The sequence below is a fragment of the Anolis sagrei genome, chromosome 1 (genome assembly GCF_037176765.1).
Source record: "Anolis sagrei isolate rAnoSag1 chromosome 1, rAnoSag1.mat, whole genome shotgun sequence".
Classification (NCBI taxonomy): domain Eukaryota; kingdom Metazoa; phylum Chordata; class Lepidosauria; order Squamata; family Dactyloidae; genus Anolis; species Anolis sagrei.
In genome coordinates, this window is record NC_090021.1 from 16,204,820 (window position 1) to 16,221,881 (window position 17,062).

Here is a 17,062-nt window from a genome sequence, read left to right on the forward strand (position 1 = left end):
TCTTCCTCTGCCATTGCTCAGATTGAGTCAGCATACTGGTTACTGAGGCAGTCCTATTCCACTGAAATATTACAGTCATAGCTGTTACAAGTACTAAAAGTAATTACCATATTTACTCAAATCTAATGTACACCATTTGTGGCTAAATAACCACACCAAAATTGGGGTGTGTCATATAGTAATCTTCGTGCTGAGCCAAAGCAAAAGGGGAAGCTGCTTCAGGAGATGCACCCTTAGCTCCTCTTTGAAGGATATCATCATCTCTAAAAGGCCAAGGCTCAATACTATACAGTCCTGGGATTTGTATTGTGGTGAGGCATCCATATTATTTGGGAGAGAAGTCTCAAAACCATGTCAAACTACAACCCCCAGAATACCATAGCATTGAACCAAGGCAGTTAAAGTGGATTCATTCTACAGCATAGATACACCCAAGGTTTTCTTTTCAATCACAGGGAATCTTTGGTGTTTTAACACTTTTGTTTTTAAAGGCGTTCTAAACAGGCAGCCACTGTAATGTACACCTTTTTTTGGCCAAATTACAAAAAGTGCACTTTTTGCGCATTACATTCGGCAGCAAATACTTTTTAGTTTCAGGGTTTCAAAAACTGAGGTGTGCATTAGGTTCAATAGTGAGTAAATACGGGTATATTCCATATTGTTTTAACTAAATACAAAAGCTGTTCACCATGGCAGCTTGTTAAAAATGAGTTACTTCTTAGTTTGGCATTCTGTCATGGCATTTCTCTCTTTTATGCAGTTGCTTCTTTATTTCCTTTAGCTTTACACACAAATGGAAGACTTCCCCATCGTCTCTTTGCTTTCCTTTTTTATTTAAATTTCTTATGTGAGTGAAGCTTCCAGGCAGAAGTTCTTGTCTTTTTATATTTCCTTATATCTAAATCCTTGTGTGATATATGTACTTTATAAACATTATTAAAGAGGAGGAAAGTCAGAATGCTTTCCAAGAGTTGGAAGAGAAATAAAATGACCAGGAGAAATAGGAATAAAACTTTATTTAGCTTCAGATGGGAGTACTGAGGGTTTCTGTGAGTGATGTATCTTGAGCATCTGCCCCACCTCAGCTATATATGAGATTCATTACTTCCAGCCCCCAACAAAATCTCACTTTTAGGTGTATTTAGATAAGCTTGCATCATTAGGATAACTTCCAGTAGACTCTCAGTTAACCTGCGCCTATGGGGATTGGTAGATGCCGGACAATTGTAGTTTGTGGTTACTTGAGTGTTACTCTTAAAAATAAGCCTAACTAATATTATACGCCATACTGTACCATACCATAAACTCTGTATTTATTTCATAGGTTTTTGTTGATTGCTTGAGTTCCAGTTAACTGAGAGTCTACTGTATATGTTATAGAGGGTATTCATGAAATATTTAACTTAATGTAACCATAGTGGACTTAACTTTTTTAAGATGCTGGTTTGGGTGAAAATGTATTGAGGCATTCTTCTGCTTTATTTTCCTTGTCTAATTTTCTTCCATCCCCATCTTGTAAAGCATATGTCAGCAATTGCACCAGTACAGATCATACTGGATGGTATCCAATATTTTTTATTCATGAATCGAAAAAATGGAAATAGAACTATAATTCAGATACTAAGATTTCCACCATTGCCTTTGAGATCCTATACATTACATTTTGCTTAACTGTAAAGTCGTCTGTCTCCTTATATGCATCCATTTAATTATTTTAAACTTATCTTAGACTATCGTAGAACTCTCAGAAGAACGGGATTCTCTTCATTTTCTACCTCATGCGTCAGCAGCACAATCACCTTGTGGATCTCCAGGCATGAAGCGCACTGAAAGCAGACAACACTTGTCCGTGGAGCTAGCAGATGCCAAAGCAAAAATCAGAAGGCTTAGGCAAGAACTGTAAGTGTGCTGTTAAATGAAAGGGAATACTGAGAAATTCTGCATGTCTTCAGGGGAATAGAGCCATTTTAGAATGGAAAAAGGGTTCTCAGCATAAAAAGGCGCTGTGATGTTTAATAGGAAACAATAGTAATGATGTGTATTGTACTTTTGGATCAAGTCGTAAAGGTTTATGAGACTTAGCAAGAGTGGATTCCTATTGTGATCAGTTTGTTGATTGGAGAAAGTAGAAAAAAGTGTTTAACGATACAAAATTCTAATGCGAGATCACTTAATGTTGCTATTGATTGCAAATAAGACACTTTGAGAGTTGTTTAATTTCTGTTAAATCCCAATTAAACTCAAACTGAAAATTGGGAATTGTGGAAATTGTGAGGTGTTCTTTATTAAAAGTAAGTAAATCAAGTACCTTCCTCAGCTCAAGAGAACATGGCCCAAACTTTTTTAGTTCTGTTCTGACAAGGAGGGATCACTTTCTTTCAGTTACAGAATTTAACATCCACATTAGTGGCAATCGTAGATAGGAAAATCAGTGGAGCATAGATCAGATTTCTGTACATTTATTCATTTACTTTAATATACATACTGATTTGTAGAATTGGAAGGACATTACTCTTACCATATCACTTCAGAAGATGATGAATGGGATATGCTTGATGTGGTGCCTAATGCCATTAGGAGCTATAATTGTGTTTTCTGAGTTAGATACCAGAGAAAATTAGTTGTTCTGTGTCCTGTTGTTGATCATGAATAGTTGTTTTAGATAAAGGAGTTCCTGTTAGCAAGGTTAGACATACTTCTCAGGGAATCCTAAATGTGCTGTGAGATATGTATGTGTACATTTGTTGGGAGATTTTGATCTTCAGAGGGTTCTCATAGATTTTGATGGTTAAAAAGACATAAATGTGAATGATTGCAGGCATCGTATCAGAAAATGTCCGCAGTAATATTTTGATAACAGAGTTTAAAAGGCAGGATTTTCATGGCCTAACTATTCCAAAATCCTGACCAGAAATATAGCCTTAAACATGTTTGTGTGTGTAGAGGAAAACTGGAGACTGCTCTAGATTGGTATTCAGTTTAAAAAAAAATGATCCATAACAAGGGGGAATTAGAGGTGGGAAATAGCTGGGAACTCTGAGGTCAGAAGCTACTTTTCATATACTTTATATACTCATGTATAAGTCTAGAAATTTTAGTAAAAAAAACAGATCCCCAAAACCTGAGTCAGTTTGTCTAATTTGACATTGTTGTTTTCTCTTTGCTGTGAAATGACCCTAAACTTATTCATGCGTCATATCAAAATCCATAATGTTCATATCCAAACCTGCCATTGATTTAAAAATGTGGTTGACTTACACACAAGTATATATGATACTTAACTTCCTAGGTATCTCTTCTCTTTTTATCACTGAGGATATGTGAGGATCCAATTTTGAGTTTTTATATCTAGATTGATAACTGACATTGTATAATAAAACTTAGTCTTACAAATAAAGTGTAATTGGGGAAATTGGATTCAAAATTTCTGCAGTCATTTTGTATAATGAGTTTTGCCAAATGGGTGTTTATTGCAAAATACGTGGTGCAAACATGACAGAAATCTGTTGAAGATTTAGGCAGACTCATTTTGCACCCAAACAGTTCTACAGCCAGACAGATAGCAGCAGTGTGGGAGAGAACCAGTACAATATAATGAGATGAGTGTTAACTAAGACACTGGGGGACAAAGGTTCAAATCCATGGGAACCCATTAGATAACTTTGGCCAAATCACACAGCTTCAGAGAAAGACAAAAGCAAACCTCCACTGAAAAAAAAATATGCCAAGGAAACCCTGTGATAAGTTCCACTTTGGGTTTCCCCAAGCTGGAAAAGACTTAAAGACACACAGAATGGGTCTCTGTAAGTGTTTTGATAAGTTGATTTGCTAATATTACACTGTACTAATCTTAAAATATTTTATAAATATTTTCAAACCAAATTAAAATATTTTACTTCCTTTTTTCATCTTTTAATCAGGGTACCCTGTTAGAGAAAAAGTAGTGCTTATTTGATTTTGCTGGGGGTTTTTTTTTTAAATAGTCTATATTCTGTAACAGCTGCACTATAATTGACCTACCTCCTGTTCTGTTTTGTCATGTATTCCATATGTCATTAAAGTTGTGGAAGAGTATGTCTTTTTGCCAGTGCCTGAGGTCAACCCAATGATACATCACTCAGTAGAATATTAATGGTGTAAATGCCTGTGTATACATCCTAAAGGATCTGGAATCCAGCCATATTCATGTGTGTTTAGTGCATCTGTCTCAGTACTTAGACTGTTTATTATTTGAGACAAACCACAGTTATAAAAGCCCCATGTTGGCCTTAAACTGATCATTATATGTATATTGATTTTTTTTGTTTACATTGTGGATTTCAATCCTGAGAAATGATATATCATGGTTGTGTTAAGAACTGTGGAGTCATTTTTCATATTACAACCCTACTCTGACCTCTGAAGATTACTAGTTCTCTACCTGAGGCATCCATCTGAAATCTTAGTAATGCACACAAACTAAGTAACAAAGACAATTAATATATACATTGAGGATTCTTGCTGGGTTACCAATTTAAGACTAATATGGCCATCATGGGCCATATTAGCAGAGATGGAGGAAAAGTTTCAGAAGATCTTGCCATGCTAGGCTTCTTATTTTATGGAAAAATATTGTATTATTGTTTAGCACTGAGTTTGTTTTACTAGTCTTTTGTGCAGATTCTCAGTCAGAGGCTGATTATATGCTCGATATTTTTCTGAACTGAACCTGAGCACATAATGACATACAAGTCCCAGCCAGCCACATGTCTAAATTCAGTGGTTTCACCTTAGCCAACTAGTATGTCTTTTCTTATTGGCCTTGCATTTGCAAAAGTGGTAGTCTGGATGGTCTCCAGTGGTCTTCATCATCATTTGAAGCAAAGGAAGAATATGATAGAATGTACATGTATAGTAACCCGTACCCATAAAAATTGCCAAGAACAATACTTAAAAGAGAATTTTGTGGAAATTATCTGAAAATAGCAAAGCTAATTGTCTTTTCCATTCAGCTATTTTTTCTTCCCACAACTGTTCAGTACTATATTACTGAGCATTAGTATACAATAAAAGAAATAGATCTCATTTTCTGATGACTGGATTACTACATGTCTTTTGAAATGAACCTCCCCAAGATATTCTATAAACAGCTGCACTTGAAAATTAATGCAAATTGCTATTATTAATTTGATTGACAGTTAATAGCTTAAACAACGAAGTCTGGTGTATTCTCTATAATTAAAAGCAATCCTATTTACAGTTGAAAAGTGTGATTGAAAATATAGGCATCTCTGAGAATATTTTTTATGGTGCATTGGGTTTATTTACAAATAAATACTTTGTTAGAGATTAAATATTAATTTCACAATTCAGTGTATGACATGTAATTAATTGCCATCAAACTGGCTTCAACTTAGGATAACCCTATGAATGAGACAACTCCAGGACACCTTTCTAAAAACAGACCTCTCAGGTCTTATATGTATAATAAGGGGCATGGGTTCCTTGATTGAATCTATCCACCTGCAATATTCTTTCTCCTCCTACTGTATTAATCTTTGCTAATTAATTATATCAATGTAAGATACATCCAAAATATGATAGCTTCAATTTATCCATTTTGACATATAGGGAGAGGTCAGGATTAACTTGCTCTCATTCTGATTTTATCTGGGTTTTTGGCTGTCCATAGTATCTTCAGAATTGTTTTCCAGTACTACAGTTCCAAGGGTTTATTGTCTTCCTATCAACTTTTGGTGATATATCTTTATACGTGAGGATTTTGCCTAGTTCCTTCATAGCTGTCTTTCTAAATCTTAGTCTTTTAAAGATTTCTCAACCACAGTCTTTATTTTTTTTTATGACAAAGCAACATTTTCAACTATTTCAGTGTCTTCATCATCCATTTTAAATTTATGTAAATTCATTTGTGGTCATTATTTTTGTTTTCTTATAACCCTTGCACTTCATTCACCAACTTTGAGCTCATCTACATGGGTTTAGTAGCAGTTGCTCCTGGCTGTCGTCATAATGTTCTGTCTGTTCTAGTGCTTATTGTGGTGTAAACCGGGTTAACCAAGTTTAACCCTGCCTTAAGAAAAGTCAAGGGTAGTTTACCCAAAAGTTCAAAGCAACTCTGCGACTTTGGGCTACTGTTAACAGCAGGACTGGGTCTGATGTGGACAGATCCAATGTCCACACAGTCCACTCTAACTCTGGACCACTGTGGACAGCAAAATTGGATCCAGTTAGGAGAGTGGAGTGGGTCCCTGTTCATTAATATCAATCATGGTGTCTTTTTGAGATGTCTCTCTGGGATGGGTCTTGGAGTCACTGTTCTACATTGGCTCTGTTATTTTCTGGAGGGATGCTCTCAAAAGATGGTGCTGGAGAGGTTCTGCTTAACTTCTTGGCTATCAGCCAGTAGAATCCTTTAGGGTTCTGTTATGTCCCCATTACTATTTAACATATGGATGAATCTGCTGGGAGAGTTTCTTCAGAGTTTTTGGATCAGGAGTTATCAGTTTGCTGATGATACCCGACTGGACTTGTTGGGTGGAATGAACATTAGAATGAACTTCTTCTTGATTAGCAGTAATTAGCAGCGAAGAAAATTGTCTAGAATGTTAGTGACTTCACCTGCTCTGATGCCTTCAAAAATAGGCTATGCAGCTACCTACTTGAAGATCTACATTTTGTATCCCATTGTCATGTAGGCCATCAACAAAATTAAGGGAAAGGACAATTGTACCTTTTGAAGGAGACTTGAACCTTTTGTAGAGCACAGTAATGTGTCCTTAAGAAAGATGTAGCTAAACGAGTATGTACAAGTGATACAACAGCAGGAAGGATTAACTAAAGAGTCAAATAAGCTAAAAGTATACAGTAGACTCTCAGTTAACTGGCACCCATGAGGACTGGTAGATGCTGGCTAAATGTAGTTTCTAGTTGCTTGAGAGTTACTGTTAAAATAACTAATAATACACGGCATATTATACCATACCATAAACACTGTATTGACTTGATATGAATATTGAAATACAGTAATGATAAGCAAATTTAACACAATTTTACTGTATTATAAAAATGGCTTTGTGGCTGCAATATTTTTTCTTTTTTTTCTTTTCTTTTTGCTGGTTGCTTGAGAGTCCCGGTTGCTTGAGTTCCAATTAACTGAGAGTCTACTGTAAGTAAGGACAGTGGGGCAAGTGAGCCAAATGATCTCTCTCTGTGGCTGTGATGCCTGAGTTGCATCTAGAGAAGCCTAAGCTTCACTGCCATTTTAAAAGGAAAAGGAAAACGAAAAACAACTTTAGGTTAAGAAAACATTTCAGGAATAAAGAAATGGGAAGAGGACTGTTTTCTTCCACTCAGTTCCCCCACTCCAAAAGTAGGTTTTTTTATTTAAAAAAACTGTTGTTGCTTGTTGGCATAAAATTATCCCATAATGAGGCTTTTAGAAGATTATTATTTCCTTTTAGTTCTTTTTTGTCTGTTTTGGAATGTAAATATTATTTTAAATAAGTTTTCTTTCATTATCTTCAAGTGAGGAAAAAACTGAGCAATTGCTGGATTGTAAGCAAGAACTGGAACAGATTGAAGCTGAACTCAAGAGACTACAACAAGAGGTTTGGAAATGAAAGATCAATTTTCAGTCCACTATACTCAGGGCAAGGAATCTGGATTAATCAGGTTTACATCTAAATATTCCTGGAAGGATCTTAACATTAAACCACAGAATTATTGGGGTGACCACACAGTCTTAGTTTTGCATTCCTTTCTGAGATATCTTTTGAGCATGATTGAAACTATATCTGCCAAATTTACAGAAAAGACTTTCTTTCATAGGTACAACTTCCATTGACATTCTTTATGCTCTTTGACAACTTAAAAGACCCCTATTGTCCCGAGAATATGCTCATTTTTCTCTCCCTCAGATCATTTTTCTTATTCTACCTATTCCCATTTTTCTGTATTATAATGCACATAGTATGACATAAAGTACAGTGCCCCTTAATCTGAGCAAAAAATGAACTATATAAAGGAAAGTAAGAAACAATTAAATGAAATTTCCACCCAGGAAAACAGTATGTAATTTCAGATGTTCCAAAAGATAGCTACATTTAGTAGCAATTGCTTTTATTTTGTCATGGTAACTAGGAATAAGGGTTCTTCTCGGTATAATTTCCAGACCTGATAGAAAAGTTATCAAAAACACACATCTCTATAAATTCCTAAAAATCGCTTTTTTTTGTTTGCTTTGTTGACCGCAATACCATTAAAATCATGAGCACCCATGGACGTTCAGATCTTACTTTACAAGATACATGAAGTAAACTCTATGAGTTCAAAAAAGAATTGGCAGTGAGAGTTCCATTATAACCAGTACCCTTTGTTACTACTCATTCTGCAAACATTTTGGTGCTAGTTAAGCCAGCTAGCACATGTAGTATCATATTAATCAATTTACCAAATTGAAAACTCTGGTGACAGACTGGAAATTCTTAATCATTTGAAACTCAGCACTGAACACTATCTACTTCTCATTGCTACTTATTCCATTGATGGAAACCTTTAGAGACTTAGGGCTTTTTACCTAGAATAGACCATTGAAATCAATGAGATTACCTATCCTAATGTCTGGAACTCTTAGTCGAAAATCCAATCCAAAACCAATCTGGATGAACATATCCACAGGTCATTGTCAGTACAGTACTTTAACTCGTTCAGAAGACACAATTCCATTCTCTTATAATATAGTGATGAAAGGGGATATCTCGCTTCTCCTCAAGAGAACCTAAATTAAGCACAGACTCCTTCTGCACTATTCACTTTGACACCATGTTTGGCCTTTTTAAATGTCTGAGTGGGGAAATGGCATGGGTGACTGACCCCTTGAGTCAGCATTAGTGCTTTTCCGTCTTCACAGAATGACTCTTGGTCTATCCACAGGTCATATCAAAATCCATAGTTTTGACCACCAAACCTGCCCTCAGCTTATACACGAAGTTGACTTATACATGAGTTGTAGTTTACAAAGACATCCTATTTGTGTCTATGAATTTGTATAAGTTAGGACTACTTTGGATTCAGTTCATAGTATGTAGTTTTTAAGAAAGATGTTATACAGAAAGGTTCAGAAGCATATATCTTGTTCTATTATATTTCCCAGCACTTTTCATTTTTGACTGTAGAGCCTAAAGCAGCACAATATGTATTGTAGGATATATTTTGGAATAGCCATCCAATCTGAGGGAGTACTTCTAAATATTTCATTTTACTTATTTAATGCAAGTAGTGTAGGAATTGTTCAGCCTACAGATGTTGCTGGATTGTAAATTCCAGCAGCCCTGGCAGCATAATCAGTAGTGAGAAATACTTGAGTTGAAGCCCAACAACATCCTCAAGTCTACATGATTCCTACATTTGACTTACAGCCATGTCTTGCTTTACTTCTTGACATCTGGGGCACTCTGAGAAACTCCAATAATATTTCTTTCTTTAATTAATTTCTTACTTTAATTTATATCCTTTTTCTAAAAGCTAAGCTTAATATTATTTGGTACTAATATGTAGAATGTGTTTTATATTCTACAAGGTTTGTTTTTCTTCATAATTTTTTCAAAAATATAATTTTAATTTGTTTGACAGAATATGAATTTGCTTTCGGATGCCCGTTCTGCCAGGGTATACAGAGATGAACTGGATGCCCTCCGAGAGAAAGCAATTCGTGTCGACAAGCTTGAAAGTGAAGTCAGCCGCTATAAAGAGAGACTACATGATATTGAGTTCTACAAGGCTAGAGTAGAGGTAATTTGAACTATTCATATTCTCATTAAAGGACATTTTTAGACTATTAGACTTTTGTTCTTGAGAAGTCAAAATTGTGTACTTCTACTGTGTTCTATTACTTAGTTCATGTTATTTATTTATATATTTTGTTTCATTTGTATGCTACCTTTATCTCTGAATGCGACCCAGTGGCTAAAATTTATTTATTTATTTCTGGCATTTGTGCCCCGTCCTTCTCACCTCAGGAGAGGGACTCAGGACGGCTTACAACAGGCAACTCACTTTGCCGATACAATACATTAAAAATCACAATACAATTGAACACAGTAACGCTATTATCAAACAATCACTTTAAAATAATATATGCATATGTGGTGAAGTGTAAATTTTAATCTACTGTTATGTGTAGTTATAGATAGGTGTTTGAAAGGGTAAGTATTTAAATTGCTGTGGGGGGATGGTAGCCAGCTCAGCTCACTTTGAGCTGGGTTGCTGTGGAAATAGGGGGGAGCCAACTACCCTTGGCAGGGCAGCCATTTTAAAACAATCAGTCTGTAGTCAGCGAACTACAGGAGTGGCTGGTTCTGCAGTAGTGATAACCAGGAAGGTAATCTGTAGTCTAAAAACTACAGGGTAAGGCTGATTCTACTGTAGTGAGAATCAGGAAGGTTTTGGCTTTTAGCCTAGGTAGTTTAGATAAGTCGAGTTGACTTATTTATATTAGTAGTTAGTGTATGAGTAGAAGGGGGTGAGAGAAAGCCAGTGAGAATCTTTAATACAACAGAAATATAACAAAGAAAGAATAAGCTTGTATCTGAAGCAATCTATTAAGGAAATAAACACAGTTTGAAGAAAAATAAGTTTGAAACCTGTTTAGTAGAAGGAAGAGTCCTTTCCAGAGTTGTTTTAAGGAGTGTTATAAATGTAACCTCTGAAGATATGTACCTCTAAGAGTCAAGAAACATTGAAATCATCAAGCTTCTGCTATATTTCAATAAACTTGTTACAGTTTCTTATAAAGCCCGGACTCTGTTACAAATCCTTTCCAAGTTAAGTCATGCTACACTGGAGAAAGACCAAATCAATATTACGAGCTATTAACTACGCCATCAATTTAATAAGCCCTTACAAAGTGGTGGCTCCTTTACAAAACCATTACAAATTGGTGGCTTCGTTACAAATTGGTGGCATCTTCGTTACAACATAGAAGAAGAAATAGCTTTAGTGTTGTAATTTTTTGTCTCAAATTCCTAAAAATGCCACTTTACAGTAACTAAAATTATATGTATACATAAAAAACTGAATGATCTGATGCTGATAGGTTGTCTGGGCTAGATACCTGTTTGCATTCTTTGCTGTGCAGCTGGCTGAATAAATAGTCAGGAAACTATGCTTCAGCGAAATTAAAACTTACATTTTAAAGTGATTCAGATAGAACATACTTTATTGTTGTCTTTGCCAGAAACACTTCTTATTTATTCTTTCAATCTTTGATGATCCAAAATTCACAAGGGATGGCCCTATACAAGTGATTACCCATCAGCAAAAAATTGCAGATAGTTATGCTTGGAGGAGCTTGAAATTTGTGTACAATTAATATATTGAACCAGCAACACATTGGTAATTACCAAGAATCTTAACAATGTCACAAGGTGCACATTGCTCCGTTATTATCAGATTTTACTTTTCTCTCCCAAAGTTTTGAGTTCCATTTTTTTCAAAAAATAAAATAAAATACTGGAGAATTTGTTACTTCCTATTGAGAATCTGCTTCTGTAGGTTCCAAGTAATTTCTGAAGATTATCATCATCTTGTTTTCATGTAACTAGAATTTCACTTTGTTAGATCTGATTTTATGATACAGCTCTGCTAATAAAAATAAAATGAAATAGAAAAAGTGTCTTATGTTATTTTTTTACAAAGTATATGTATATGACCTCACTACCTCTGAGGATGCTTGCCATAAATGCAGGCGAAACATCAGGAGAGAATGCCTCTAGAACATGGCCATATAGCCCAAAAAAACCTACAACAACCTATATGTTATATGTTTCATTTTTTGGTTCACACTTATCTCTGGTTTTTATAGGAACTTAAGGAAGATAATCAGGTATTGTTGGAAACAAAGACCATGTTGGAAGATCAGCTGGAAGGCACCCGAGCCCGTTCTGATAAATTGCATGAATTGGAAAAAGAGAACCTACAGTTAAAGGCTAAACTGCATGATATGGAGACGGTGAGCATACAGAATGAGACTTCAGCTGTGCAGATTTTAAAAACAGAATAAATTGCATTACTCTCCTTGTCATTCAGTATGAAGGGTATTTTTAATAGAAAAAAATACAACTTGAAATTTCCTATTTTTATCTGGTTAGGTTTGATAGTCAAATCAGTGAGTAGACCCTTTGAGAAGAACATAATGCCTTTGACATTTTAGTATAGAAGACACTGGTTGCTGCAAATAATTTTTGATTGTCTTTCAGTTCACAGCACTCCTTCCCAAAACAGTCTGTTATTTTTCTGCACAAAGTATGTGAAATAAACCAGGACAGTTAAAATATCTATATCTTTTAAAATGTACTGACAAGCATATTTCTCTCCTCTAAAATGAACATTTTTTTTGCTTGTACTTACTTTCCTCTAAAATTTGTTTCTTCTCAAAAACAAATAGGAACCTAGGAAGATAGCATTATTGAGTCAGATCGTTGATTACTGAGAAACGTTCTTGCTACAAATTAATTTTGTTGCATGCATTTTTATTTTATTTTAAAGAATATCATTATGCCATGATTCTTTATATCTCATAACCAGATTGTGTATGTGTGGTGGTTTAAGGATTGGACTTTGATTATGGGTTCATATCTCTCAGCCATGGAAATCCACTGGGTGACCCTGAACAAGTCACAGTCTCTTGGCCTAAGAGGGGGCAATGGCATGCCTTTTTGAATAAATCTTGCCAAAAAACACTGATAGGATTGCCTTAGGTTCACCATTAGTTGGAAATGAAGGCACACAACAACAATTCTTTTTTGCATTGCTAATAATTTTGGTTCCTCTGAATAGATTAGAAGACTCAACAAATTAGGATTACAAAGTCTCAATTACTGAATTGTATTTGTATACTTTGAGAGGAAGTTTTAAAGAAGAGTTTCATGTACACTATGTTTAAGGAACGTGATATGGATCGGAAGAAAATTGAGGAACTTATGGAGGAAAATATGACCCTAGAAATGGCTCAGAAGCAGAGTATGGATGAATCACTGCACCTGGGCTGGGAACTTGAACAGATAAACAGATCCTCTGAGATTTCCGAAGGTAGATAAACATTTACTAGTTTGCATTTTACAGGGGGGAAATGGGCAACTAAACATTTTGGATATTCCATGTTTTGTTTGTAAACGGTTCTTAGAAGAGCTGCAGAGGCAACTGGTTAAAACAAGTGGTACCTGGTTTAGATTTTTCATGGGTGTAGTTGCTGCTGTCCAGTTGTATTCACATTAGCATATTTTTTTCAGTCTGGAGTTCAATATGGTCAATATATATTGTGTTGGTTTATATGTGATAGCACTGCAAACATAGTTTGCAAATGCATTGAATATCTGAAACTGGGAAATCATTTGTCAAACTAATGAACTTAGAGTTGTTGGTATTAATAATAATTTCTTCGTGTAAGAAGTATGAGCAATTGAGGCCCTGACTCCTTTTGTCTGCATTTTTTAAGAATAGAAATGGGAATAAAGTGGCCCTATAGTCCCAGATCTATAGGTGAGAGATGGTAGTAGGATTTGAATCCAACCACAACTGGAGGATTGCATCATACTCAGCATGATGAATAAGGAACAGTAGTCCAAAGGAATGATTTGTTGCCTAATGAAGTCCTATACAGACTATAGATGGGAAATGTTTTATTCTTTTTTTTCCTTTGATTCAGTAGCACCACGAAAGTCACTTGGTCACGAAGTGAATGAACTGACATCAAGTAGGTTACTGAAACTAGAAATGGAAAACCAAAGTTTGCTAAAGACTGTGGAAGAACTTCAGAATATGGTGGGCTCTGTAGAAGGTAGTAATTCAAAAATACTGAAAATGGAAAAGGAAAACCAAAGACTAAGTAAAAAGGTATTAGTAATTATATATATAGATATAGATATATTTACACTGAAGAAGAAAAACTACTGAATCAATGGGTTTTTTTTAATGTTTCACTTTTCAGTGTTTGTTTCAATGAATATAATCTGGTTGGGAGTACATTTCAACTGTTGAATCCTAATATAGCATTAAAAATAATTTGTGTTTAATATTCTACGTGGGCTATTTTGGGCAGGGGATCCGTTTTTAACCAGGATAATCCATTTCTCAAACATTTTAGAGAAATTCAATGTATCTGGCTTCCTTTTGTATAACATTCTTCCACAAATAGTCTGGACCACAGCTCTTGCCATCATCAACAAGCACCATATTTATGTAAGGGTGGTAGGAGTTGGTTATGGTCTAACACAACTCCATTCAGGGAATGCTTTATACATACATGCATACATACACATTTTCAGATCAATACATTAAAAGATTTGAGCAATTTATTTGTCAAGCCATATTATCTTTTCAAGCCATTTATCTGCCTCAGGGAGGGAAAACTTAAATCTGAACAGGAAAAGAAAGTTTAAAGAAATGGTCACCATAACTGTCAAAGCAGTTGTGCATCACCTTAATTTATAATAAGAAAAACTTAAATATACTTAATAAATAATACAGAAGCAACATAAATTATGCTTCATTTTGAGTCTTTTTTGTAACATTAGAATGGCTAACAATATCCGCCTGTGCATTTTGTTGTAAATATGTCTTTATTGTTGCATACTCATTTGAATGAATCTATTCAGATTTTCTCTTTTTGACCTCCACTTTGCTGATTAAGATGTCACAGTAAACTGTATTTTGGAATAGTAGGAAGCTTATTCTGTTCTTTGCAGACTTTGACCCATCTTTGCTGAATGTTTAATTAGCTCCAAGTAGTTTCATCCAAACTGAACAATCTGGGAAGAGGGTTAGGTTATTTATCTTAACTGCATTTTTCTGCCACAAGTCAGTGTTGTGTAGTGCAATGTTTCCCAAACTCTGGTCCCAAACTCTGGTCCCTTTAGCTCCCAGAATCCCTGATTGTTGGCCAAATTTGGGGAGTTGGAAGTCCAAAACACTTGGAGGACTAGGGTTTGGGAATCACAGGAATAGTAGTTTCAGTGTTAAGACTAAGATTCTGTGAGATGTGAATGTGAATCTCCACTCAACAATGGAAACCTTGGCCTAGCTCAGTCTCTGAAGAAGGCAACAACAAACCCTCTCCAAACAAATCCTGCCAAGAAAACCTCATAACAGGTTAACCTTAAGGTTGTTTTAAGTCAGAAATTACTTGAAGACGTACAGTAACAACATTTTCAAATAAAGAAAATTGCACGGGGTGATTAAGAACTCTTAAAATCAATTAAAAGCATTATTAAACAAGTAATAAATTCTCTAAAATTAATAAGCATCAAAACAGTTTTATGAATTGTAACAGTAATAACTAAGAGTTTTGTGTTATAGTCTGAATTAGTATGGAGGATAAACTTAAATATGTGGAATATACAACAACATGTTTTAAAACTATGTTAAAGACTGCAATATCATTTAATGCAATATAATAGTTCTGTTAGATAAATTTATAGAAATAAAGGAATTGAATCTTTTTTAATGCTCAGTACTTGATCGTTTAAGTGCTGTGTGGTAATTTCTCTTAATGATGGGAGCTTTCATTTCTGATATGAGTTTGGTAAAACTATAAATAGTAGATCCTCTGCCTTCAGCGGTTCCGGGTACACTAAAATATAAGATTTTCTTTTTAATTTTGTGTTTTTCTTTAGCTGGAAGGACTTGAGAATGAACTTACTGAAGAGAAGCAAAGCCTTCAGAACAGTCAGAATCTTAGTAAAGATCTGATGAAAGAAAAAGCACAGCTAGAAAAGACAATCGAGACCCTAAGAGAAAACTCAGAGAGACAGGTAATACAAATATTTTTGTTTAGAGCAGAGATAGGACCTGAAGGTCCTCTCAGTGTTATTGGAGGAAGAAGGTGGTAGTTGTATTTCAGAGATTTCTGTAGGGCAGCAAATTTCCACATTGATTGGAATGATTGATCCTGACATTTTTAACATACATTGTTATTGTTCAAGTTTGTTTGTTTGTCCATCTTTGTGATCAGAATATGGGATTACCTATATGAACTCATACTGTACCTGTACAGAGATCTTTGGAAGCTTCTAGAGCTGCATTTTGATGGTAACTTGCCCCAAAGAGAGCTATCACAGCCCAGAATAAGCAATTTTATCTGGCTTCAGTTGCATCTATTCATTCTTGTCTCTAGTCCTGGATAAATAGTCATGTTCTAGACTCCTTGGGCCCCACTTCTAGCCTCCTCAAAGGACAAAAGAGGGCTTCTGGTTCCAAAATAGGATGTCTCTGAAGCCCTCTTCCAAGATTCAAAAATCTAGATATGATCTGTTTGTTCCATTCAAGTCTTTAGAAAAACAAAGGACAAAAGAAAAACAAGCATTAAATGATAAATATTTCTTCTCTTAAACTTCGGTGGAGTCTATGAAGGAGGAGGATGAGGATGATAAAGACTAGACTCTGTATCCATCTAGGTTTTAAATGCGACTAGTTTTAACTGGATCTATTGCAAGAGCAGGTTTTATGATGTTTTAATGTTTTATATGTCCTATCTTTTTTACTTAGTTTTATACTTATGAGTGATTTTAGAGTTATACTCAATGTGTATATTCTTCTTCTTTCCTATCTATTATGTGATTTGTCTTTACTTTGTTGATTTAATTCTCCCGTATTGTAATGTGCCTATTTTTATTTATATTATGTTCCTATTGTAAACCACACCAATTCCCCTCGGGGAGATGGGGTGGGATATAAATAAAACTGCATTATTATTATTACTAGTTGTGGTTACGTCAGGTCCTTCCACTCAGGAAACCGAGATATCCTCATCCCATACTTCACCTCCCCAGTGTCTCACCATCTGTTGAGCCTAATCTCAGAGAGAAATGTTAAGAGATTTGAATTAATAGTTGGACAAAGATCACATTATCAGTTCCTACTCAGTAGGGGAGACTCTTATTAGATCTACCCTCCTCTGAAGCTCCTAGTATCCACACTTCCAGCAGACACTGATTTCATATCAGACTGGAGCATTGCCAATTTATTATCTTTGCATGTGGCTTCACAGTTGCTTTTGTGAAATGTCTGT

General features: G+C 35.2%; 1 protein-coding gene across 12 annotated transcripts in view; it reads left to right on the forward strand.

Moving 5' to 3' along the window:
- Positions 1 to 17,062, forward strand: part of CCDC88A (coiled-coil domain containing 88A) — a 116,041-nt gene that overhangs the window by 51,450 nt on the left and 47,529 nt on the right. For 8 of the 12 annotated variants that reach the window (XM_060754587.2, XM_060754592.2, XM_060754593.2 and 5 more), the window contains exons 8-14: positions 1,730 to 1,899; positions 7,526 to 7,607; positions 9,631 to 9,789; positions 11,861 to 12,007; positions 12,942 to 13,086; positions 13,703 to 13,890; positions 15,669 to 15,806. In XM_060754587.2, the coding sequence (XP_060610570.2) occupies positions 1,730 to 1,899; positions 7,526 to 7,607; positions 9,631 to 9,789; positions 11,861 to 12,007; positions 12,942 to 13,086; positions 13,703 to 13,890; positions 15,669 to 15,806 (1,029 nt within the window). The remainder of the gene's footprint in view (positions 1 to 1,729; positions 1,900 to 7,525; positions 7,608 to 9,630; positions 9,790 to 11,860; positions 12,008 to 12,941; positions 13,087 to 13,702; positions 13,891 to 15,668; positions 15,807 to 17,062) is intronic. The other 4 variants (XM_060754585.2, XM_060754589.2, XM_060754591.2 and 1 more) reach the window with 1 other exon arrangement.